Source organism: Mastigoproctus giganteus, chromosome 8 (assembly GCF_048544385.1).
Source record: "Mastigoproctus giganteus isolate SK-2022 chromosome 8, ASM4854438v1, whole genome shotgun sequence".
Classification (NCBI taxonomy): domain Eukaryota; kingdom Metazoa; phylum Arthropoda; class Arachnida; order Uropygi; family Thelyphonidae; genus Mastigoproctus; species Mastigoproctus giganteus.
This window is the reverse complement of record NC_143582.1, coordinates 98,105,739-98,133,357: the sequence shown is the minus strand read 5'-3', so window position 1 is coordinate 98,133,357 and position 27,619 is coordinate 98,105,739. Positions and strand designations below refer to the sequence as shown.

The window sequence follows — 27,619 nt, the reverse complement described above, 5'->3', positions numbered from 1 at the left end:
AACTCAAACTCGTTGCTAATTGGTGTTACACGCACCATTAAATACACTAAAGACACTGATCAACATGACCATCACTAAAAATGATCGACTTCGTGTCAGTGCTGTATTCATTAATTGAATCATCTGCAATAAAATAATTTTAAAATATTGCATTTGAATAATAACTTTAATCAGCCATTTAGACTCCATGTCAACCAACAGCGACAGCTCTGTCCAGCACTTAGAGATCACGGAATTGATTTTATTTTCTTTTTTAAGCAAATACGTTAATTTAAGCCTTAATATTTTATTTTAAAATATGAGTATTAATAATATAATAATTTACCTTGTTACAGGAAATGAAATCGAATATTTCTGTGACCTCTGTTGGGTCGTCCACTGGTTGAATCAATGGATGCGACGATATCTTGGCATCGTGTTCAAGTACGTGGTACATTTGTTCGGTAAGGAAGAGATCCATCTGAAAAGACAATCACTTTAAGAAAGGAAAACCTTTAAAATTGAAAAGGTACGTGGGCAACAGTTACTAGTTTGTTAGTAGTACTCTTAAATGAGTTAAGTGGTTGGTGATCCATTTTGCATGACAGATGGAAAGATTCTCAGTCGACAGTTACTTAGTGTTTATTTATCGTGTACTTGTATTTTTGCCCAATAAATCAATCCGTGTTTCTGGACTGAGAAACATTCATTCATTGGACAGAAATATGACCTTTAAGTTCTTCTAAAAAAATATGATCTTTAAATTTTGCTGATCCTTTTAAAACAAACCAAGATTTTCGACTATTCCGCGACTACTTTGATTCTGAAATATTTTTAAATAAAGTCAAATTTCTAAAAATATTTCATTACTAAATTAAACATACAAAGGTCGAAAAAAATATATATGTGTTATCGTGGTGTTTATAATATCCTGATTTACAATGTCAGTTAGTTATTTGCCTAAACTCATGAATACTTAATTTCGTATTTAAAAATTAACGCAAAAATTCTGGTTAATATGACTCGATTCCTGGTTGAGAGTAGCACAGATCGCGTTATGTTCTTGGTTAATACAATGTAACTCGATTCCTGATTTGACTTTACGAATTATTATGCATTTTTGATGAAAGATTGGAGGCCAATATCGTGAGCAAACATATAGCCAAGAACGGTTTTGATGATGTATGATAGATTATCTCTTCCTATATCATATAACTAAAAATATAAAGTAGTACTTTATATTTTTGACACTCTCCAGCATTCTTAATAAACTTCAGTTCAATTGGTGTTCGTTTATATGATGAGGAACGTGGCCTGAATTTCTACGTATACTGTATTTTGCGAAATTTTTAAAGCAAACATGTAAATTGTTGTAGTGCTTAAAAGTAAATTTGGCATAAAGAACTTGCAAAGGTTAGTACACGATTATACACGGTTGGAAGTGAATAAATACTTAGATGAGACAGAATCCAGCCAAGGCAGATCATTTCCATATACACTGCCCTACTATTCTTATCCGGACACCCTTCTTGATAGTTGATCACGTCCTACCCAAGAACCACATGTCAGACACAACTATGAATATGTTCTATAAACGATCGGTCTCCATGTGCCATTTCTATGTCACTAAAGATCCCTAGGTTTATTTATTTATTTTTTGTTAGTTGTTGGCGCATCGGCTTCTGTGGCCATATTGCACCTCCCAAGGTTTTTGCATTTTCTATTCTGATGCAAGCACGAGGCGGGATTCGAACCCGCGACCTTTGGGTTGCCAGGAAGGCACTTTACCTACCCGGCTAGCCCGGTCGGGTACACTCCTTATGCATTGCCTTTATTTAATATGTAGTACAAAACTGTATGATCTTGAACTAAGTTACATTTGTGGAGCTCTAAGTTGTGATTTAAGTTCAATAATATGAACTACTCGTAAGTGATACTTTAGACAATTCTCATCATTAGAGAAAAAGGAAATAGAATACTCGTTTCTGAATATTTTAACGAGTTAAAATATTCAGAAACGAGCACGTATTCAGAAAGTAAAAGCGAGTTTACTTACAGCAGCCCACGTTGGCTCCATAGCTTCCAGAGCTTTGTATTTTATGAAAGTTGAAAATCCTTCGTTCAGCCATGCGTCATCCCACCATTTCATTGTTACCAGGTTGCCACCCCACTGTAAAGAAACAAATATATGTGATTATTATGGGGAAATTAGTTATTTATTTTCTTTATTAATCATAGCACTGTTGTTTTTAACCAAAGATTGCGCAAATATTCTTGAATTCGCGAAAACTGGAATAGGCCATAAACTACATACATTATTTTTTCACGTGAAGTAATTCTGTTCAATGTACAGTATGACACTCTTCTTATAATAAAATAATAAATAAATCGACTTTCTGTTTATGTCCCTTGTAAAATAACACTTAAATCTTCAGATCTTTCTCTAATACGCAGGACAATAACAACCAACCAACAATCGGGCATAAAATGAAGCGATCTTCTGCTTAAAGTCTGAAAAACGTTGCCAATTTAAGGGATCAAAGAGAAGAAAGTTTTGAAGTAGGGCCAGGCCTGGATTCTGATTGATGTTTCAGTATTCCCAGTGGCGTATTAAATGTTACGTTGTCATGACGCAACACCAGTTTAAAATCATTAAGGATGACCATAAGAAAGACAGAGCCACAAAAATGCCATCTGTCTTTCTTATCGTTGTTTCTTAAGCGTATTGCAATAGTTAACTAAATTGGTAGAGTATATCATGGACAGGGGATCAACAACTAGTAAAGCATAGCGACCCCAATAGACAGGCATTTTTGTGCTGAGAAATTGAAATTTAGGTTTGAATTTTTTGCATTTTGGGGATCCGATAAATTTTTGTCATTGAATCTTCCTTTTTTTCAAGATAACGTTACTCAACATCGTTTCATTCCCTATCAGGAATTTACGGTGACTTATCTGGATCATATTTAGAAATTAATTTTACTGAAACTTACAAACTTCCATGAACTTTGAGATGTAAATGCAGCTCGAAGTTCAGAAAATAATGTTTCCCCTTGGCTAATCCGAGTAATAGATATCAACCTATCCGGTAAATCTTGCCAGTGTCTTTTTGCTTTCTGAAATGAGTGGTCGATTCTCGTGATCTATGGTTTTTCCTGCCAGTAAGACGTTTCTTCAAATAAAGAAATGTTGACATGGATTCTATATGAATTATATTATTTTCATGCCTTTCTAACACGGTGCTCACATGTTTCCAGTCACATAAATGTAATACAGCAACGGCCTGTTGGTCTGAAAATAATCGGCATGCAGACCAGTAAATGCAGTTAGAATTCAGTATACCAACTACATAAATTCACCTTTCATGTTTTTGCTTTTAGAAGCACCGGATTCGAATTTCCTCTTTGCTTCAGAATCATTTTTAAAAACTAGACATTGCACTTAAACAGATTTAATTCCACAAGTTTTTCTATAACTTTGCGATTTTTGCGACGCAAAGCAACTATATTTTAAGTTAAAATTCAACTCTATTGAACTTTATTTTAAGAAGCATAAGTGAAATTAAACGTGTGTGACTGTGTGAACTAGTGGATGTCGTTTTTATGGATATAAAGAGTGCATTTGATAAGGTTCCACACAATATTCTTGTTAGCAAATTGAAGGGTTATGAAATCCAGGTCCCTTTTCTTCGCTGGATTTAAAGCTACTTACTTTAGAGGTGACATATTATTATTGTCAACAATGCTGAATCAAAATCTTTCTCCCCGACTATTGGAATTCCCAAAGGGGGTTCCCTAGGATCTCTTCTGTCTTCATCAATGACTTTCTTCAAGTAGTATCACGATTCTCAAATTCAAATTTCCACGTTTTCTGATGACATCAACCTCTACCTGCTCATCCATTTCAAATTCATCGAACCAAATTCAACTCCGGGTAGATCCACTCGAAAATCCTCGAAGTTGCTCAGTAACTTCGCAAGTCTACCTCTCCTACAGGGATGCACTGTTCTACCAGAGATATTATTATCAATCACTCTGTTTACTTTCGTCTCAAAAATCTTAATATAAGAATAACCCTCACTGATCTCAAGTTTCTTCTTTGCAAAATTCTATATGGGAAGTATCATACTCCTAAACCATTATAACTGATCAACTTTCATGTCCTTCCTATGCCCACAGACGCCAGTATCCAATATAGCCATCCATCCAATAGTAATATCAAGAAGTACTCTTACAGCAGAAAAAAGAAATATCAAGTAAGAAAATGACAGCACAGTGTTGAGTTTCCCAAGAGATCTCCTTTTTTGGGTCATTCAAACCTAGAAAGACCAGATATTTAACAATCATGGGGGGGGGGGGAATATCACTTCAGAATAAAGTAATATTACTTATTTAATTTCTTAAATAAAAAAAAAAATGTTAACGTAATATTCGTTCAAACACCCTTAACTTGATATCGACCGATAGCCCTCACTAGCTGCTTAAGCAAAGTTCTAGAGAAGATAATTAACAAAAGATTAGTCTGGTATTTAGAAACGACCAACTGTTTCAACAGTATGCAATGCGAGTTTGGACATAATAGAGCCACATTAGACCACGCTGTACGAATAGAAGCAGACGTAAGAGATGCATTTATAACCCCAAAACATATGGTTTCTGTATTTTTGATATAGAAAAGGCCTATGACACAGCATGGAGACACGATATACTACAAGACATCCATGATATGGGACTCAGAGGACACTTACCACTAGTAATCCAAATTAATTTTTCATGAAAAATAGAATATTTTAAGGTAGAGTACAGAACACCATGTCAAAATCATATAACCAAGAAGAAGGAATTTCCCCAAGGGTCTGTCTTTAGGGACATATTATTCGTTATAAAAATAAAAAGTATCACAAAACAACTGCCACCCACTGCGTCATATGCACTATATGTAGATGACTTCACTATTTCGTACTAACACAAAATATGGGAACAATAGAAAGACAACTACAATGCGCAATTAATAATATCAGTAATTGGGCCTAGAAAAATGGGTTTAGAATATCACAACAAAATACAGTCCGCATACATTTCAGAAAACTAAATTTGCACTCTGAATCTGAACTAACACTACAAGGTCACATACTACTAGTTAAGTAAAGTGTAACATTTCTTGGACTCATTCTTGATAAGAAGTTGACCTACGCAGAACATATAAAATAATTACGAATAAAATGTATGCAACAACTCTATATTCTTAAAAGTCTTGACAACAGCATCTTTGGGAACAGACCGTTATATACTGCTCAACCTTTACAAACACTAATAAGTGAAAAATAGATTATGGATCACCGGTTTATACCGGTTATCCATAAAAGAGCGCCCTCAAATCGTTAGACCCGATCCACCATAGTGCTCTACGAATAACAACAGGAGTTTTCTGCACATCCCCTACATACAGTCTCTATACAGAGGCTAATGAACCACCACTGTTCCTGAGGAGACAACAGTTGGCAATACTGTATGCATACAGGATAAAACTCTCATAAGAGAACATCCGTCTTGGATGTTCATCTTTATTCTCACCGAAGTGAGGATAAAGAACCGCATAAGGAACCGCAAAAGCAAATCAGCCTCTAGGCATTAGCCAAACAGAGCTACTGCTAACACGTGATCTCAAAATAGATAATGCTGCAAAACTAGAAGGACATATAATACCACCATGTATACACCATCCCACAGCTTATGAACCCTTCACACAAAACTGGAATAAAAATATTTTATCAGTTTTCAACAACTGCATGCAGTACATAGGATGCAATATCCCAATCACGTACCGATATACACAGACGGATCAAAATCGGATAACCATGTAGGAGCATTAGCAGTTTTCTCAGGCGTTACACTGTCACGCCAACTCCCTGATTCTACACTTCAGAATTAGTAGCAGTTCAAATAGTCCTAGAGCATTTCAGAACCACATACCAGTACCCTAGAAGCAGATACTAACAGACTTCACAAAGGAAAAACAGGAGATACTTTTCTGCTGGATACCAGGACACAAAGGGATAAAAGGAAATGAAGAAGCTGACAGAATTGCAAAATCAACAACCTTCAGAAACAATCTTTCGCAGTTCCATATAAGGACTACAAGCCAATCATTGAAAACCGCTATCGAATCCACAATGGCAAGAACTCTTGCAAAAACAAACATCGAGTAAATTATATGAAATAAAACCAAGGAGAGAAGTTGTTGTTCTGACCAGACTGCGGATAGGACATAAGCATTTCACACATGGTTATCCACTACGTGCGCGAAGAACCCCCAAGATGCCAAGCATGCAATACTATTCAAACAGTTAAACATATACTGATAGGTTGCCTATCCTATGAAAATGATCTACAACAGATTTTTTCATCATTATATAAAGAAAATCAAAACATCATCCTTAAAGATCTTTTGGGTGACAAGGAACATATATCAGATATTTTTAGATTCATACAAACAATCAGCGTCTCCCATCTACTGTAAATAATAATATAATACCACAGAAAATATTTAACCTCCATACATTCGAACAAGATTTATATACAGAGAACATACTATAACAAATGAACTGGTGCACTATGATCTCCGTTGTCAATGCGCCAATAAACACCAAAACAACCACAACAACCCGTAATTTGTCGTAGCATTTATTAGTCCCCTCTCGCTTCCTTGCGTTACGTGATTGTTAGTAAGAAGCCAATGTGGTTTCATATTTATTATAGCAATAGTATTCTCCATATAGTGCAAGGAAGCCACAGCCTTTTGCTGCTCTGGTAAAAAAAAATACACCAAGTAGTTAAGAAAATACAAATTATGTGCTTTTCTTTTCACATATAATTATTCAGTTGAATTTATGAAAACTATCAACCTCAATTACTTGCGAGGGACTTGTTCCAGCAATCAACGACTCGCTGGCTAAAAGAAAACTTCCTACAATCTAATATAAACCTCAACCCCTGTAATTTGAATTTATAGCCCCTAGTTCTGAAATTCTTTATATTAGCGAAAATTCCACATTCATTCATTTTACTAATCCCTCTCAGAGTCTTATAAACCTCAATCAGGTCACATCTGAGGTGCCTGGTTGCAAAACTCCCGTGGGATTATGACCATGCGATCTCTATAGGCTAACGTACGATAAATCATCAATAGAACACAATGAGCTTTCCTGGCTCCTGTTTACACTGGTCAGAAAACTTTATATCTGCCCATATCGTAACTCCCAGATCCCTTTCTTACTCCACTGTTTTTATTTCAACTCCACCAAGGGTATAATGTATTTTAGGGGTTGCTGTTTCCCTTAAAACATAGCTGCCACTTCTCTGACCACATTTGAAGTCTGTTCAAGTCATTCTGAAGGAGTGCTGCTTGGGATTGATCATTAACAACTCTGCCAATGTTTAAGTCTTCTGCACATTTTGACACTACCCCTTCTCTATCCCTTTGTCGATGTCATGTATGAAAATGAGAAACAACAATAATCCAGGAACCGATCCTTGAGGGAGCCCGCTCTTGACGACCTTTCTGAAAAATATCCATTAATCACAACCTTCTGCTCTGCAGCCACCCAGAAATACATCTTAGCATCTTACCAGTAATCCCAACCTCTTCAATCTTATACAGTAATCTCTCTCATGGGGGACCGAGTCAAATTCTATGCTAAAATCCAAATAAACTATGTAGAAATTATTCCCTAAATCCAGCTCATGAGTGACTGTGTCCATATAGCCTGTTAAGTTAGTTAAACGTGATTTTCGCTTAAAGCCCTGGTGTGTGTCCTTCAAAATGCTTTAAAAGTATTCCATAATTAAAATATATTCATATTTATTTAAATATCCCTGGATTGCACTCTCAATCATTACTTCTATGATTTTTACTACCACTGTAGTGAGACTAACCATTGTGTAGTTACTAACTTCACTCTTAGAACCGCCTTTATGAATTGGCGATACGTTGGCATTTCTTCAATCCAAAGGAATCTCCTTCGAGTACAAAGTTGTCCTCTAATTTTATTTGTGGTGCTATTACAGATAAATTTGTACCTATTGTAGGCTTCAATACTTTTCATTGCCTTGTAATTATCCCATGCTATCTTTTTCTGCTTTATTTGACTGACCAGCTCCCAAGTCATCCATTTGGGCATCCTCCTTCTGCAATTTTTTCTTAATGGTATGTATGCGTTCATGGATTCCGTGATTTTTGCTTTAAAAGAATTACATAATTCAAATATATTCGCCCTCCCTCGACAATCAGCCTAATCCATAGATGCAGTACATCGTTTTAAACTGTCAAAGTCTCCCCCTCTGAAGTTAAAACACTTTACCTTTAAGTACTGCAACATCTTCATCTTCCAACTGACGATTTCATGATCACTTCCTGACAGTGGTTTCTGTACTTAAAGCTCTGTGATGGCATCTGCTTTGTCAGTAATGATGAGGTCAAGGATATTCTCAACCCTAATAATTTCTCTAGCATGCTGGTACAAATAATGATCATCCAGTTTATTAAAAAACTGGATGATCATTATTCAACCTGGGGAAGATTAAAGTCACCCATAATAAGGCATTCACGTGTGCATGCAGATTCCATCTGTATGTATAGACTCCCGTCATATCCTTCACCATCTTCTCGTCTGTAGATTACTCCACCCTCATTATACCTTTGCTTCTAACTAACTCACACCACACAGATTCCATACTGGCAGGCTCAGACTCAGCAATAGCTCTTTTCGCGCTCAGGCTGCTTTTGATAAGAAGCCTGATCCCTCCACCCCTTCTATCTTTCCTAATGCATTATACATGCCGTAGTGGAACTCGTCATCCCTAATTTCCGGTGGCACCACATTTCTATTAGCCCTATTATATCAGCATTAGTTGTCCTAACCAGGAGTTCAAGTTCAGCCATTTTGTTGATAATACTCCTGATATTACTGTAGACACAGTTAAGACACACTCCTTGAAGTTATTTAGATTTGTTTCCCAAGCTTTATATTCCCCTCATTTGAAAAGTTGCTACCTTCAGATCATCTTATCACAATCGGCTGTTGTGGCAACAAGGAATTCTTGAATGCAAGCATTATTTGACCCATGTCATCGGATAAACGCGGATCTAAATTACCCTTCTCCTTTCCCCATAACTAGAAATTTCCCTGAACCCTTAGTGATACCTCAATGATACTGGCAAAAATCCTTGCACCGCTTTTGTTCAAATGAATGTCATTTCTACAAAATTATTAGGATAACAATTCCATTTTTTGAAAACCCTAATTTTATTCATGCCTTTAAATTTACATAAGTTCATTGAAATTATAAAGAAAGAAAGAAAAAAATACATTCAAGCTATGTATCCTCCACTTTTTAAGAAAAAATAAAATAATTTACTCAACAATTAATATTGACACCGACAGATGGCGCAAACTCTTACCATACGGGAAAGCTGATGCGCTATAATAGACGCAGTCCACAACTTGTCCGAAGAGGTGCATTCAACACTGTCATAGAAGAGATAGGCATCTCTGTAAGTTGTTATACCCCAACTTTCCAAGGAACCTGCAGGCAAGCTTGGTACTGCAACCATGTCTGGACAGGGATAGACAATATTCGAATTTATTTAATTATATTTATCTAACTATTTCTCAATGATTAATTGTATTTGAAACTACTTTAGCTCAGAGGAAATTTACTGAAATTCGATTATTGCACTTGAAAGAGTCTATTAGATAATAAAGCCATGTGAAGAGACTGACCTTTTTTTTTTTCTTGTTGGAAACTGCAATATTATCAAGTATTTCATAGTCCTCTATCGTTTTTTCCTTCGTTTTTTGTTTTTATTTATTTCACGCTTATGCTAATAATGGAAGTAATATTAATTTCGCAAATGAAATGAAGAGAGAAACAACTTGGATCATATTCTTATTTATTATTAGTGCCGTGAAATACCCCACTGAGATACTGATAAAATAATGAAAGTGAAATTTAAACATCTAAATCTACTAAAAATTTGAACAATAAAGCATGTATTGTGCTTCCTTTTATTACAGACTATTAATTAATATTTGAACTTTCTTGTAAAAAATAATGCGTATTTTGCCATTTGGGACCAAGATAAGTTTTATTATTATTTGTTTTTTCTCGCTAACAAATCTATACGGCAACCTGAGTTGACCATAAGAAAAACGTGGGTTATGAGGCCAGCAACTTTTAATGTTTGTCCCTGTGATTTTTATAACAAAATGTAGACGAAGGGAAATGGAGTCACTTCACTTAATATTAAAATTGTAAATGAAATTAGATAATTGTAATGAGTATATCCTAACCTGCTGCTTATTCAATCAAGATGCAGTAGGTGAGGAATGCTTGGAAAGTTTCTTAACAACAACTCGCTTTTTGTTGAAAAATGCTGGTGGGTTTAGATTCCTATGAAATATGCTGTGAATGCTAATGTTGAGCGTCAGTTTAGGGTGGAAACGTTTGGTAGTTCAAGAGAGATGAGACATTCTGTTTGGATTATCAATTACCTCATTGGTATTTGGTATCTTCAGAAGACAAAATGTTGTGCATAACAAAGCAATTGAGAGAACTGAATCTTGTTTGGCACAAAGAACAAGGCTCTTTAGCGTTTTGCAAAGCCATCTTTTAGAAAGCCTCACGTAGCCGAGTGGTCACGTGCATGAATGCAATAACACGCGCTGTTTGAGTGAATCGGCGTTCATGTCCGTGACTGCTAAATACGATTAACATTTGTATCGATGATTTATTGTAAACTCCACTCACCTGATGGTCGTGCCGGAGTATAAAAAATAGTATTTTTAGTCAGGGAAGTAATGTGCAACATTTGGAAATACTACATCTGCTTTCTGTTCGTGAAATATTTCAATCCACATGGTTTTCATTTAAATATTCCCATCTTGATTATCAAATGCAATGGCTATGAGTCTTCGTTCTTTAATTTCTGCAGGGTTTTAATAAACTCTGGAAAATACATAACTTCTTGGATACACTTGCACGTTTGAAAATATCTTTTATTCAAAACTGTTAAGAATTTGAACTATTAGATATTTGAAATATCTAATTTGTTTAATCATTCGAATTATAAAGAAGATTTAATAAGGCGATTTATAGTATTTAATTTAGGAGCTGTCTTTGATTTGCATTAAAATTCCAAAATTTCCAAAATTACATTTGCATTAAAGTTCCAAACTTTCCAAGAAAATTGATTTAAATCTTTATTCAACAGTGGACGTTGTTGAGAGACAAAATGATTATTGATATCGAGTTGGCTTCTTACAAAATGCCTTTTAATAAGCACTCATTTGAAAACCCGAGCACTTAAATGAAAATAATCAATTCGATTTACTTTATTTTAACCCATGCACATTTCCACCTAAGCACCTAAGATGTTTGGGATTTTCATTCAAAAATATGGGCCTGTTTTATTTATAATATTATCATTACTTAATATCAGAAATTTTTATACGTGAAATAAAAGTTTGTATGTAATATTACAGTTAGTTAGAATGTCTTTGGGGTTGAATAGTGGTTATAACTACTGTCCTCTTCCCCCGTTTGGAAAAGACCCGAGTTCAAATCCCGTCAAAGAATCTGGACAATCTCATGGGCTTGTTTTCACACTCCATGGCTTAGTTCGTTGGATTCGAGAGCGGTGGCAAGGTTACCTCCCAGGGATTTTCGTTTAGAAAAACAAGCAAACTGACCAGAAAACATGCAATTTGTGGACATATCACGCAGGGAGAGATTATTTGGTTCTTGGCTGGTCCTGACAGTTTTTTTTTTTTTTTTAATTTCTTGAGAGACAGTATTTGTTGTTCGTTACTTAATTAAATTCAATAATTTATAATATTGAAATTTTACATTAATAGTTAACTGTCAAATTAATTTCACGTTTTCGTTCACATATCTTCGAAAATTTTTTTTTTTGATACCCTATTCGAAGTAGTTAGAAAACAAAATAAGAAAATTCAGCAAATAAAGCTAATAAAAATATAAGGAAAAAATAGATAAATATTGGAGAATTAAAATACTGTACTCCTATACGCTTCATACTGTGCTTTGACATAAAAATATGCAAAATCTTCAAAATTTTTCCTGTTAATTAGCTAAAGACGTAGGAATTTGGCGTGAAAAGTATTTATATAAAAACGAAAGTTCTGAAAATTGATATAAAATACAGTAAATTTTGTTTTTTAAGTATTGTAGAAAAATAAACTGAGCATATTCAATCCATTGAACATATTCATATTCAATATTCAATCCATTCAAGGCTTTAACCACCCCCAATCAGATCATCTCGCAAGTGCCTACTCTCCAAATGCTGAAATTTGCAATTTGAAATTTTAATACTTCCCTGGTAAGCTCACCCTTTTTTGCTTCCCTTGCAAATCTCGTTGCTCTTCTTTGTACATGTTCCAACAGATCCACGTCCTTCCTAAAACGAGGCTTCCAAACTTGTATGCAGTACTCAAGATGTGGCCTAACCATTGTCTTATACAATACGATAATCACTTCCTTATCCCTGCTGGAAAATTGATTGTATATCATAGATAAAACCCCATGAGCTGTCCTGGCAGCCTGTCTGCACTGCTCATAGAGCTTCATATCTGATTGCACAATTTGTCCCAGAAATTTTTCATTATCAATAGCCTTGAGTGTGGTACCACTCAGTTGGTATATTAATCTGGGATTACTGCTAACCATATGCAGTACCTTGCGCATTTGTCAATGTTAAACTTCAATTGCCACTTCTTGGCTCATCAGCATAATTTTTCTAGATGTTGTTGTTGCAGTACCTTACCATGATTACCGTTATTAACAACCCTGCCAACCTTTGTTTTAGCTCAAACTTAGATATTAAGCCTGATATCAACATCATTAATAATATAGAAAACAACAATGGATACAGTTGAATCCTGGGGCACTCCACTAACAATATTAGACCATTAAAAGCAGTGTCCGTTAATAACCACTCTCTGTCTTCTCCCACTCAAACATCCCTTTATCCAGAGCAGTAACTTGTCCTTAATGCAACACTGCTCCAATACGTGCAGCAGTTTTTTATACATAACAGTATCAAAAGCTTTCCTGAAATCCAAGTATATGATATAAAAATTATTTTTTTCATCCAGTTCCTTTGTTACTGCCTCATTGTGTCCACTCAGATTGGTCAGACAAGATTTTCCTACAACAAATCCATACTTTTACTGCAGCATAATTGCATTCCTGTCTAGATGGTCCTGCATTACTTCCTTAACTGGTAACTTCAATATTTTTCTTGGAACAGAAGTTAAGCTAACAGATCAGAAATTATTCATGCCGCTTTTTGGCCTTCCCTTTGTGAATTGGGAATGCATTCGCACATCTCCAGTCCATAGGGAATCCCCTGAATCCAAAAATTCTCTTATAAGTGTAGCTAAGGGTTTACTTATCTCCTATGCTGCCTCCATAAATATAATTGTATAGATCCTATCCACCCCAGGCGACTTTTTTATGTTTAGCTTCAACAATTTCTCTTCCACTTTCCTCTCAGTTTACAAAATCATTTAGCTCTGTGTTAGAGTTCGATAAATTTCTGGCATCCTCTTTCTTAAAGAACTTCTCATGTGTGAATGTAGATGCAAAATACCTGTTCAGTTTTTCAGCAACCTGAGTGTGATCATTGATATCAGTGGGAAATGCGATTCAACCTCTTTTGTGTAAGGTTAATGTAACTAAAGTAGACTTTGCTGCTTTTCTTTGTAAAATATTATCAGCACGGAGGCAGACAAACGATAATCCAACGATAGTATCAAGCAAATATCAACAGAAAGTAGGCGCACTCTGCAGATTAAGAATTAATGGGGAAATGCGATAGCATGGAGAAAAACACCGAGTCTGTCAACGAATTAAATTTATAAAGTTGGATGTAGTTTATTCTTTGCACTCTGTTATAAGCAAAGCCCGTACTGCTTGAGTTTGTGTTCACCAAATTGAAATAAGTTAACTTTCTGACACAATAACTTCACAGTAGTGAGAGTGAAAATTAATTACATTTTGTATTATTGTAGGACTCTAATCTACTGCATTACTTTAATGGTTTTGTTATTATTATTTGTTTTCAGGATCATGAATACTGATAAATATTTCCTGATTAATTGTCTCCTCTGTCTAGATCTTGGTGTAATAATGATTAACTTTAAATATAATGAAACATTTACTAAACCAAAATATCATAGCATATTTTTTTATAAGAAAGCAACTATTCAAAACGAATTTGAAAATTAGTCATGTTTTCTGTTTTAATAATATCTTGCAATAATATTTTAGTATTATTATTGCAATGGCTAAATGATACAAGGAAGCGGGGCTTTTTGCATCTGATAAAAAAAAAAATTCTATTCTTCATGCCTCTTCTGTGGAAAACAAGGGGATATCCACTATCGCCTTGAAATTCGCCAACCTCGCCGCCTCGATCACACCAGCATGCGATTTATTCCCACAAACAAAAAACAGAACCCTGCTCCAGCCTTTTGCTACTCCCACAAAATTTTGTATTTCTGTCCACTTGTTCCCCCCTCTCTCTCTCTCTCTCTCTCTCTCTCTCTCTCTCTCTCTCTCTCTCTCTCTCGCAGTAAAAACATACCTGCCTCGTTGTTTATACTGATTCTCTTTCAGGCCTTATATATTTTCAACAGATCCCCCTCCCAACTAAGATATCTATTTACCTTCTAACCTTTCTTCATATGTACCTTGTACACCGCTCACCAACCTGTTTGCCCCTGTTTTGAACCTTTCTAAAAGCTCTATCTTTTTTTCATGTCTGGGCGGTAAACCTGTACGTAGTATTCTAAATATGTTCTTAGCATAGTCTTATATAAAGGGAAAATTATATCATTTTCCCTGCCTGTGAAGGTTCTATATATCATAGCAGGATACCATGTCCTTCCCTCACCACTTGTTTACACTGCATGGAAATCTTTATGCACGATTGAATCGTAACCTCTATCTTTTTTGTCCTAAATCACTTTTAACTGCTCTTCCTCTAGCTTACATTGGAAGCATTACCTTTGAATAACCTGACATTTAAAACTTTAAATCCAATCGCCATTTTTCAGACCTTTTGTGCAACCGCCGACTCTTAAACTACCTAGAAACCTTCTGTCTGATCAACGATCGCCACTATGGATTCCGTCAGTGTCTATCCACTGGTGATATCCTGTCTTATGTTACCCATTTATGTTGTTATTATTTGGTTTTTAGGAGCATTAGCAACCAAGGCCATATTGCTCCGGGGATATTCAGTGGTCATTTCCTGGCCCTTCCGCATCCTCCGTATTTGGTGGTCACGGGCTCGAATCCCGGTCTAATAAAGAAGCGTGTGCTACGCACTGCTGCTCCTGCCCACCTGGCTACGTAGGGGCCTACCCATTTATGGACAAATTCAATGGAAAAGTTCGGGGAAACACAAGCAGTTGCTCTTGATATCTCAAAGGCTTTCGATCTTGTTTGGCATAAAGATCTTCTAAACAACTGGTAGCCAACTGTTTTTTGTAATTGGTTATCCAGTTTTCTCTCTGATCGCTCACTGAGGGTGATGGTAGATGTCTCGCTGTCTTCTAACTTCCTGGTGTCCCCCAAGGTACTTTCCTCCACTCTTTTCCTCTTGTATATTAATGACCTTCTTCCATTGACAGGAAATCCTATCCATAGTTTTGCCGATGATAGCACATTGCATCCCACTTTCCAATTTGAGAAACCTTGCCCTGCTCAATCAGCTTCAACTTCTCGAATATCTGCTACCAATTCCTTAAATTCCGATCTCCAGGTAATCCTCCAGTGGAGCAAAGACAACTTAGTTGATTTCAATCCTTTTAAAACTCAGTCTTGTATTATATCTCGCAAAAAGGATTCTTCTGCTCCTATGCTTATCTTTGGTGACACTCCGATTCCTAAGCAAGTTGATATAGCTCTTTTGAGGATTACCCTGACTTCTAATCTCTCTTGGCACAAGCATATTACAAATATTTTTTTCCTCTGCATCTAAAAAGCTTGGTTTTCTCTTTCGGTCTCGGCGTTACTTGATTCCAAACAGCTGTTCACTCTGCACAAATCGCAAATCCGCCCTACCATGGAATATTGTTCTCACAACTGGAGTGCTGCCCCCAAACCTCTCTTAGGCGTCTAGATTCCATTCAAAAGAGGGAAATTAGGTTAATTAATCACTCCTCTCTAACAGAGTCTCTCCACTCTCTGTCTCATAGACGTACTGTTTCTGCTGCATTCCTTTTCTACAGATACTTCCATGGGCTTCTGAATTCTTCTGAATTGGCTTCTATAATTCCCGCTCTCTCTTTCAAAACAGTCCGAACACGTGCCGCCACCATCCAACATCCATTTATTGTCCAACTTCAAATTCACAGAACCAACTTTTCATCTTCCTCGTTTATTCGTTCAACTGCCATTTTCTGGAACAACCTTCCTTCATACGCATTTCCTGAAAATTACAGTCTGCAGAAGTTCAAGTCTAGTGTCAATAAATATCTTCTTTAGTCTTCTCAACCTCCAACCCAAGCACGGCACTAAGTACTATAGGTTCTAATACCTCTCGTGTTTGGGGTTTTCATAAAAAAAAAAAAAAAAAAAAACGATATAAGTCACCTTGAAGAAAATTGCCTGATTTGTTTTGTAACAACCCTTCCTATTTTTAAATAATCAGCAAAATTAGATAATTTCCCTATATTCCCCATCAACGTCATTTTGCAAGATAAGAAACAGAGGACACTTATTCCTGAGGGACTGCGCTTGCTAAACTAGTCCACCCTGAGGGACATCTAATTATGATTATTTTCTCTCTTATATTTTAACCAGTCCTTGATACAACGAAAGATTTTACCAGTAATCCCAATTTTTTTTCCAGTCATACACTATAATAGCCTTATTTGGGACCACATCAAAAGCTTTCCTAAAGTAATTAAGGTAATTAGTGTCACATTTGTTTCTTACATCCAACTGTTTTTATGACTTCGTCATAATAATTAATTAGGTGGACTAGCGTAAACTTTCTCTTCAGGAGCTCATGCGAAGATCCATTCAGGACGCCATTCCCGTCTAGATGATACTGCGTTGTTTTCAATACTCTACGATCTTTCTCACCAGTGAAGTCAAACTCGCTGGTCTGTAGTTGCCCATCACGTGTTTTGAATCTTCTTTATGGACTGGTGAGATGTTATACCAAAGAGTGATTCTCCAGTGTCTGGTGGTAGGAGTATCACGGTGTGGACCCTTTCTTAGTATAACATGATGTGTACTGTCCATTCTTAAAGCTTTACCTTTTGTCGTTTTGAGCAATTTTCCACATATATTGCTCTTCGAAATTGTATATAACTTAATTTATAACAGTCTGACTCCTTGGCACTGATCTCTTCTAGTTTAAATGGTCCTTCAAGTGTAAAGATCGTTGCGAAGTACAACTTCAACTCGCCACTTCTGATGGGCTTTCTATGATTTTTCAACTTCTATAAGTAACGCACCTATCTGAATTCACCCTGTTTTGTGAGAAAAGAAAATGACCTCTTTTTTCGTCCACTTGGGCATCTTTCTTTTATGGAACTTCTCCACTGGAACAAAGGCAATTGTAACTTTCAGGATTGAATACTTTCTGTAATGGCTTCTTATCGAATAGCATATAGTTGTCCCTCCAGTTAGTGATTTTAAGAAATATCTCAATCCACTATAGTCCCCTCTCTTGAAACCGAAGCCCTACGCGTTTCCTTTGGTCAAATACGTATTTTTCGACACCCTTAATTTTATGACATAGTGAGAGCTTTTTTTTGGATCTCTTTTAAAACAGATATCCAAAGAAGCTCAGGAATTAAACTTCATTAACAGATGATATCCAAATTTTAAAATGAACTGAAAATTACATACCTTGTTTAGGTAGAGGATATCTAATATCGAAATATTTCTCATAGAACGTAAGAACGTTCATTCCAACTTCTAATGCATACTGAGTGTAGTTCATGCTCTCCGGTGATCCGTATATTCTGAACTGCAATTAAACACTGACGTAAATTGCAATGATCAAAGACGAGTTTTATAAAAGTAATCTAAAAATGGGAAATGTATACAAAATTGAGGTAGTAAATAAGAATACTTTCAATGTAGCTTCAAAGTGGTTTATTTCAAAAACATGGGAATATTTTTCAATGTGATCATTTCATAATTCTGCACACTTATTTCTCTTCCAGCAATTAACAAGATTTTTAATTCTATCACTGAAAATATCAGTTTGGTAAAGAGTGTAATGAATTATGCAAATTACTTTTGGTTTCTCCTCCCAAAGTGAAAATCAGGTGCAAAAATAGAACGATGACCGTGGTTGAGTTTGAAATTTCAACTCCTCTTTCTATTTCATTGTTGTTCTGTTAATGTTGAGGCGGTGTAGGATAATTTTAGCAAAATGCGGCTTTGCTACTGAATTTCTAGCAACCGTTCAGATTATCACAAATTTTATCTAAATTATTATGCGAGTTTGTCTTGTTTAAATTCATCATCATGTTGGACTGTATCAGCTGTTGATCTTTCTCCATTTGCACACGGTTTACGATAAAAAAAAACAACAGTTTCTAAAAAAACTATTACATTTAGGCCACCCGAATAATTAAATTCATCTGCCCTGCTGTGTCTTGTGTCTGTTCATTGCGTGTGCTCTATGGTCGACTTCTCTGTTTGCTGGAAAAACCTCAGTTTCTGGGGGAAAACCTTCTATCTACGCCTGAGACCGACTAACTCAGCCACGGAGCATAACAGTTTCTGCATGAAGTTGATGATAAATTCTTTTGTTAAGGCATTTAAATAACAGAAAACGAATGCCACTTAAGTAACTGTATTCAATTAGCTTCTTCAATAACTGTGCATCTGAAAGAGTGGCTGCCATTATGAAAAGTAACTGGTCTTAAATAGTGTTGAAAATATTAATTTTCGGGCACCGCTTTGAATCTGGTTGTTATGAAGGTATTAAGAAATACCACTGGCTACATTTACAGTTTAGATATTACTTTAATAAAATAGCAAAAAATAATAAATACTAGTATGCATATTATTAATGACTGCAGTATTCGCCTGTCACGAAAAAGAAATGAAATTAAATTTATTTTCCTGACATTTCTTTTCTTATATAAAATTTAAAGAAATTTTATATATAGTATTTTTTTTCTTTTACACCTAGCGCCCCCTTATTTTATTTATTTATTTTTTTTTTTGTACTTGCTGTTCATGATTCTCAAAATGACAGCCGCTCTTTGAGTTGTACAAATGTTGATCTGTGCATGCGAGTACCCACATTATTACGGATATTATGAACTGTGTAATACTGTTTTTTTTTTTTAAGATGGTTAAATCCGACATTTTGCTAGAGCGCGAATAAATATACCGCAAGAAACAATGAAATAAGATAACCATATCTTTAGCCTTGAACGCGGAATATGATTATCATCTCCAAAGAAGGAAAATTTCAAAACAAAAGTTCAGAAAAATGTGCATTTTAATACAATGCTTAAATTCCTCTCTCCATGCTTACTTCTGAAAGGAAAATTTCAAAATAGACTGAAGCGAGATGGAAGAAGATACACCCAAAAAATGGGATAGGAATTAATTATTCAAATTTGCTCACAATTTTGGAAATATGAAAAATGAACACAAGAGAAGAAATGGGATAAAATATAAGCGCTAATTAATTTTCATTTTTAAAACAATTTAAATTTCTGTTTCAACAATCATGCTACAAGATGGATTTATATAATTAGTGAACAGCCTAGATTCATAGTGTTTGATCAGCAGTAGAATACCTGAATGTAGTTTTTATTATTTCAAAATTTGGGTTCGCTACTTTAAAAATAAATGGAAATATATCGTCACACATTACTTAATTTAAAATATGAGAAATTTAAAGGAATATTTTCGATATAAAAACAACTTCCGACAATAATTTCATCAAACAATGCATGTTATTCATTGTCGTTATTTGATTTCGCCTAAAGCAACGAAGACCTCAATATACACTGAGATAGTTTGGTATTAGGAACACCTACCTAGTACATGGGTACAACAGAGGCGAAATTGTAAATTAATGCCTCGCTTTGTCTAGATTTCCGAGCGGTTCCTGATGTGATCTTTAAGACTATACCAGACTAGCTGCCTAGCCTCTTCATTCCTCGTGCTTCACCACAGTGGAATACCCGGAGGTATCGTCATTCCGTTACTGTATTATACCTTCAGTGCTCAATACAGCCTGCATTCGTCGCCGAAAGGTCCCCTTAAGATACTGGTGGATGTCCACGCATATAATAATCTGTCTGTCACAGTGTATCTCACAGTTTCCGGATATTCGGTAGTACTACATCCCGATTGGCATGTCCATAGCATCACATACAAATTCAGTTGGGTCGAGATCATAAGAATGGGCAGTGATAGTACAGTGGTTTCATCATTTGTCACTCGTTTGGAGAAGTCTGGGTTCGAGTCCTGTAGCAGACTGGTGAAATTTCTAAAGGATTTTTCATTTATGGTTTTGGTTAGCCGATCTCGGATGGAGGGTGTGTGTTTTCTCCGTGGGTTTTTCAGCCCTAACAACATGAAAAATCTACACTTGTATACATAAAATACACAATGGCGCAATATGGACAAAGTTGCTGATGCTACCAAAACCGCTACCAGCACCAGCACCAACACCACCACCACCACTGCCAACACAAAAACAAATCGGGCGAGTTTGGCAACCGTTGAAGTACTCGCAGGAATAATACTCGTCAAACTAATCCAACGCCGTTGCAGTCCTGTGGCATGGCATGGAACATTGTCTTGTTGAACGATGCCTTTGCGGTCCGGGAGGATGGTCATCATAAATGGGTGCAGTCACTAAGGGGTACATCATAAAATGGTGCAGAGCACTGTCAGAAATCATAGACTCGTACTGGTCCTGGAAGACCACAGTTGACCATCCAACCGTACCACAGACTGTTACACTGTCTTCATACTGTGCAGTGTTCAGGAACCTCATATTAATTATACCATATTCGCCCGCATGATGTAATTAGAAATGCGATCCATCAACTCATTTTCACTCACGCACTGTCCAATAGTTTCCCCCCCCAGTGCCCACCGGCCCATCATTTATCTGCAATTGGCCATCAGCAGCGGTACTCTGGTGGCCCGTCGATTGCGATGATGAATTAAACACGCTAGTTCGACTCATGGGACACGTTGAAATGGGTTGTGAATGGCCCTCCATTGTGGCCAAGTTGCTCTATTGTGGCATGTCTGTTCCGCTAAATGACTCTTATCCTATCCCTTTGGTCAACAACACGTGGCTGGCCTACATAAGGCTTCTGACAGGGCTGTAGTGGAGGGTATACACCGTAAATCCTCTGGAATTTTTTAGGTAAATAACGTATCGTATACCATCTGGTTTTCGAAAGACTTTAAAAAAAACAATATTATTAAAATATTTGCTGAAAATTAAAAAAATAAATTTATTAGAATTTGATTCTTAGGCAATACGTATAGTTTTATTATTTTTAATGTATATGCCATATATATAAATAAGTAAATATGCCGTGTGTGTGTGTGTATATAGAAACATATATAGAAACACGGGTATGTATATATAGAAACATATATAGAAACACGGGTATACGCCGTATATCCTCTGGAATTCGATTAATAAGCCTAATACGCACAGTATACTCTCTGCTGCGACAACAGCACCGCTTCTGACTGGCAGTCTTTCCAGCCGTTAATCCAGTCTTCCTACCCACAAGACCGCGAATGTGCGGGAGCACTGGACGAAGGTGGTTTCGCACGCACTTTGTCCGAAATACTGGTTTCTCCCAAACCTGGACTCAACGGTAATCTCCCGTTGATGCTTGGTTGAGACGATTGTGACCTTTGCAGCATCAAAGAGGATTTCCATCATGCCTCTGTCCAGAGCATGGCGGACTCCCCATGTTAATACGAGCTTTAAATTAAAACAGCATCTGCACAAAATGTGGAAGCAGTCGAAACTGTTCAAGACAGGATAACTTACTCTAGAGCCCGTGCAACATTTAACAAACATAAATCTCAAGCAATTGAGCATTATAGTATATAACTGTATTATTCTTTGAGTTTTGAGTTAAACTTCCTTTTATGATTCCACATATGTATTCCCTCTTGTTTGGTTTAACAATGTTCTCTGTTTATTATTATTATTCATCCGTTTCTTTTACCTATTGTATTATTACTGTTAACCCCTGGTCTTGATGGCCATAAAGGGAAATATTGCGATGTATCGATTTGTATTATTATTATGGTTCTGCTGCAGTATAAGGCACGCACTACTGTTATGCAGAAATAGAGTTCCATGTGGCGGCAGATGCTATGCACGAAGTCATGGTTGGAGAGCTATTTCCTAATACAAAAGCTATATTATTATGTTATGCCCGTGAATTGCACTCCATTCAAAGAGGAATGATCCTGGCCACCCACCGTATATGCAGGACTGTCTCCACGGCAGCTATTCAGGTAATTGCGAGAACTCTCCCGCTCGATTTGTTTACGATCTTCCGTGGGCTCTGCTTCAGAATCAGAAAGAAAATACCAACCTGTATTCTGGGTATTGAGCTTAATCTCACTGCAGATGATAAGTGGGAAAAAACAAGATGTTACAGCGAACTGGTGAACATCTGGGGCTTCTCGCTACCGACCTATGCTTTTGTGGAGGTAAGGAAAACTGGTACCACCTTCTTTTTGACTGTGACTTGTACGAGGATCTCAGAGATCAACTTCGGAGAGACATTCTGAACTTCTCCCCAACCAATGTGGATCAACTAATCCAGACTCCAGACAGTCTTTCCTCCCTGCAGGCCTTTGCATCTGGCATTTTTACCAGGCGAAAGACCATGTATGCCAATGCCAACCAAAACCAGACAAATAGTTCTACAGCCTAGATTTCACACTTGTGAAGGGGAAGGCTAAATTCAGATTTTTATTTATTATTATTTTTATTATTATTTTTATTATTTTTTTTTAATTTCTTTTTTTCTCTATATATTTTATTTTTTATTTTACTTATTTTAATTTTTATTATTTTTATTTTTATTTATTTTTTATTGTTATTATTATTTTTTTTATTTTATTATTAATACAATTATTATCGTTTTTTTTTTGCTCAATTTGCCACACTATCAATTTTTATTTTATTTTTATTTCTCATACATAAATATATCACTTTATTATTATAATATATTACCTGCACGCACCACTAGCTTTTTTATTATTTTTATTATTTTTTTATTTTTTGTTTTTATTTATTTTTTATTATTTTTATTATTTTTTTTTTTACAACCTGCACCACGGGTAGTTTTTTTTTCCCCTCCTCTCTTGCCTCTGAAATGGGCCCCCAGAGGTTCCTGGCCCACCTGCTGACAACACCAGGTTGGTCAGAGTCTCTTTAGAGTCGGTACGTGTTTTATTGGGACTGGCCCACCTTCCCGTGGTGTGGACGAGTACCCAGAATCATCTGTCCAGGTGACTGATGCTTCTGGGTAGCCAAGCGGCCAGAACAGAACAACAGAACACACACATAATACACACAAACCGACGTCACATACATCTGGCCCAATTATAGTGATACTGTTCTTCACAGAGATACGAGGCGGAGTTGAACAAACGTTCTAGGTGCCGCCCTTACATATACACATGTCCATATATGCTATGACTAGTTTTCTCTTCAGTGTTATGAAAGAACTCCACGAGAAAAAAAAAAAAAAAACCCGTTTAACTCGCATCCACCCACGCGAACATGACGTTAATGTAGGTCTTCATTAACCAGCTTGGAAGACCAGCAACCGTAACTCCTGTACTAACCTGAAGTCATGCATGATGTGGATAAAAATACACAGGCCCATTTGAAGGGAAATACGTTAATAAAGAAAGAAACAATGTTTGCTCTTGAGAAATCTCAGTATAACGATGGGTAATTAGGCAAATGATGTGTGAAATAACAAGGAATTAAAATAAACAGACAAATCAATTCATATAATTGTTTACATATAAATTACAGAGAATCCTATGCTAGTATTTATGGACACTATATTTATGGATTGACGACCCTTAAAACTGATGAACAATAATTTTTCTATCAGACACTCCATATTTTCATTTTTGAGTGAACAAATGAAGAGAAGAATAATATATAGTCTATTCTACTATCAGTAAAAATCGAAATTTAAATCATGTAAAGACTTAAAAATAAATCAAGAAACAAGTTGGATTAATGTGAGCTTCCTTAGCCATAGTGAGGCAAAGATGACCTGAATCTCCAGGCAAGGATATGAGACAGATAGTTGGGATACACTGAAAAGATATATTGATCCATAAGTGAAGAAAATATAAGGGACAATGTTGTTATCGTTAATGTACAGTGATATTAAAAATTAACATATTCAGAGTTAATTTATCTGTTAATAAATTTAGCATTAATAGTGAAAAGATCGTTTAGTTTTGGTTATAGCATGTATAATCATGTATATGGAAAAATATCAGGCTGCACATCGACCCAAGGTATGAAAATCCAACTTAAAAACAATACGTTGAATGAAATCACGAATCATTAATTTATTATCCATTCTTTATGCTCTAGCAAATTCATAAAGTTCTTGGAGTCAAGGCGAAACGGTGTAAGGTTCCTGACTTGTCTGCAAGGAGCATTGTTGCATAAAAAAAGTTTATTTTATATATCACATATAAAAAGTGAGAATGCGGAGGCATTTAAGGATATTTTATCATTCCATTATGGTCCTCAATATGGTTTGGATATTAAAATTTCAGTTGAATTTTCTAATCAGTAACCAATCAGAGTGCTACATTAAAAAAAAACGAAATGCAAAAGAAAAAAAACGTAGAGAAAACGAATACAAAGTTCAATGGGTTACTCACTCTTGTTCCACCTTCTGTGTAGGCTCCTTTGTACTCGAACTCGCACAGAATAATACCAACCATATAAGTTGCCATGGGTGCAGAACGACGGAATTTTGTTTCCAGTAAGCCATCTTCTCTTTGATCGGTTCCCTAAATAAATAAAAGGAATCTCTTTTATGCAAAAATCATGAATGTCGTGATTCACTATAAATATACGAATATTCCAGGGGAATTATTGAAAAATAGTATATTCATAAATTAACACATTACAAAGCAGTAATTTAAACGAAACGTTACTTATTCGAAGTATAACCGAATTGTTAACTTCGGTTAATTTATTGCGTATAGACATGATGCATTTGCACTAACTTATGTCTGAAAAGTTTCCCGGAGTCTGAGACTTTTGCCCTAAATCTTTATCAAGCGTAAAATGAATTTTATTCCACCAATTGGTCCCATCCCATCCCATCGTTTGAGAAGAAAACATAGTGGCATCGTTTACCGTCCCTGTTCCGGGGAGGCGGGTCACCACCAGCTAACTTAACTATGCACACATATTTAAGAACTCTGAATATATTCCTCAATTTATTTCTAAAAAAAAGCAACGCAATTTATAAAAACCTTAGGTACAAACAAAACAATCATCTACATATTTACAACCCACATTCTCCCATCACCGGGAGAAACGATGTTTTGTGCATCGCAATGTGACTGCATTGTCGTTTTACTATGGCGAGCGATGTTGTGTCTTGTGTTTTAAGCTTATAGAAATCATAAGTTTTTGTTATCTACATGTATTATTTGTTTGTTGTAATTAATAATCAAATTTTACAGGCGGTGGGAATACACAAATTTAAGTAAAACCAGAGGTGCTTCGAAAAGGAGGAAAACTAGAGAGAAAATTTTAAAAATTTCAATTATTTTTTCCATTAAAAATATTCTCTCAGTGAATACAGCAATACCCCGCATAGCACTGATAATTAGTACCGAAACTGTTCCGTATTATGTGAAACCGTGCTGATTGAGGTATAATTATAATGGGTTTTAATTAAATGCGTACCAGAGAAACAGTCTATAAACAAATTATAATAAATTTATAAACAATTTGCGCTTGATAACCAATTGAAAGAATTTGAAATAAAAGAATATTACAAAAATTTTATTAATATAACGGCAACATCATGAGATGAGAAAAAAGTTTTATTGTTTATTTAGGTATTTCAATAATGAAGTCTGGTGAAATCGTCTCTTCTTTTTCTCGGTGTATAGGTCTTTGTAGCATCAAATCCTATCTTGAAAAATTTGGCATATCTTGATGCTACGTTCAACATTCCGATCTCTATTAATAACCGCCTCGCAGGCCATGACGCCTCCGTAGTCAGGTGGCAGGAGCAGCAGTGCGTAGCACATGCTCCTAAAAACTAAATAACAAACAACAACTCGCAGGCCATGTCAACTCCCCGAAAAACTTCATCCAATTCTTCTGTTGAAAATTCTTTTGATGCCACTTCAGTGTTATCCACTTCAGAATTGTTTTCCTCTTCTTCATATGCAGTCTGCTCATCAATTTCGATGAGAGTTGCATCATCTAAGTCATTTGCATGTGAATCAATTCAGTCATGTACATTGGCAGTGTCCAAAGTTTCGAACTCCAAGTCTTTTCCGATCTTCACAATGTATTCGGTAATTGTCTGAACTTGCGATTCAAAACCAGTGAAATCATTTGCCAAATGGAGCAAAACATGCTGCCAAACAGAACGCATGTTGTTGGCAGTGATTTCTAGGCAAGATGCAAATATATTTTCGATCGCATTCCTGATGTTATATTTTTTTCCAAAATGTTTGTAAAGATTTTGATCCCACTCTTGTTGAAGCTTGAATCGCTTTGGAAAAAGTTCAGGGCAGATAATACGCCTTGAATGTAGCAATTACACCTTGATCCATGGGTTGTAAGAGAGACCTTGTGTTAGGCGGAAGAAAACATATTTTTATATTTTCATTGAGATCAGAAATTTCAGGTGGATGGCCTGCTGCATTGTCTAAAAGCAACAAAATTTTGAACTCCAACCTTTCATCTTTGCAGTACCATTCAACCGTCGGACAAGAATAATTTATGAACTGTTCTGTAAACAATTCTCTTGTAATCCATGCTTTCTTATGGATCGCAATATTACGGCAATATGCTTTTTACGCAACCATTTATAGCTCTTGGGTTTTCTGCTCTGAACACGAGTAGAAGCTTCAATTTAAAATCCTCAGATCAGTTTATACGCAACAAAAGTGTTAAACGATCTTTTAATGCTTTATATCCAGATTGGGCCTTTCATTTTCAGCTAAAAAAGTTGGTGAGGGCATTTTTTTCCAGAACAGTTCAGTTTCGTCGACGTTGAAAATTTGTTCGTCCTTGTAGCCACCTTCCTCAATGATGTCTTTCAATTCACTGGGAAATCTTGCAGCAGCGTTTTTGTTTGCACTTGCACTTTCACCTGAGATACGAACATTGTAAAGCCCAATACGGTTTTTAAATCAGAAAAACCAACACCGACGGGCTGTAAATATTTCTTTAGTCTCTTCCGCTTCAGTTTCTTCTTTTTTTCTTCAGCGTATTATAAAGACTCATGGCTTTCGCTAGAATGATGTTTTGATTCAAAGGAATT

The 27,619-nt window shown here is 35.9% G+C and overlaps 1 protein-coding gene across 1 annotated transcript in view; it reads right to left on the bottom strand.

Annotated features, from left to right (window-relative positions):
• Positions 1 to 27,619, bottom strand: part of LOC150081733 (uncharacterized) — a 253,463-nt gene that overhangs the window by 84,579 nt on the left and 141,265 nt on the right. Inside the window, exons 21-25 of the mRNA XM_090378835.1 lie at positions 24,981 to 25,112; positions 17,934 to 18,054; positions 9,439 to 9,593; positions 2,036 to 2,149; positions 326 to 460 (exon numbers count right to left, since the gene is read on the bottom strand). Of these exons, the coding sequence (XP_090234961.1) occupies positions 326 to 460; positions 2,036 to 2,149; positions 9,439 to 9,593; positions 17,934 to 18,054; positions 24,981 to 25,112 (657 nt within the window). The remainder of the gene's footprint in view (positions 1 to 325; positions 461 to 2,035; positions 2,150 to 9,438; positions 9,594 to 17,933; positions 18,055 to 24,980; positions 25,113 to 27,619) is intronic.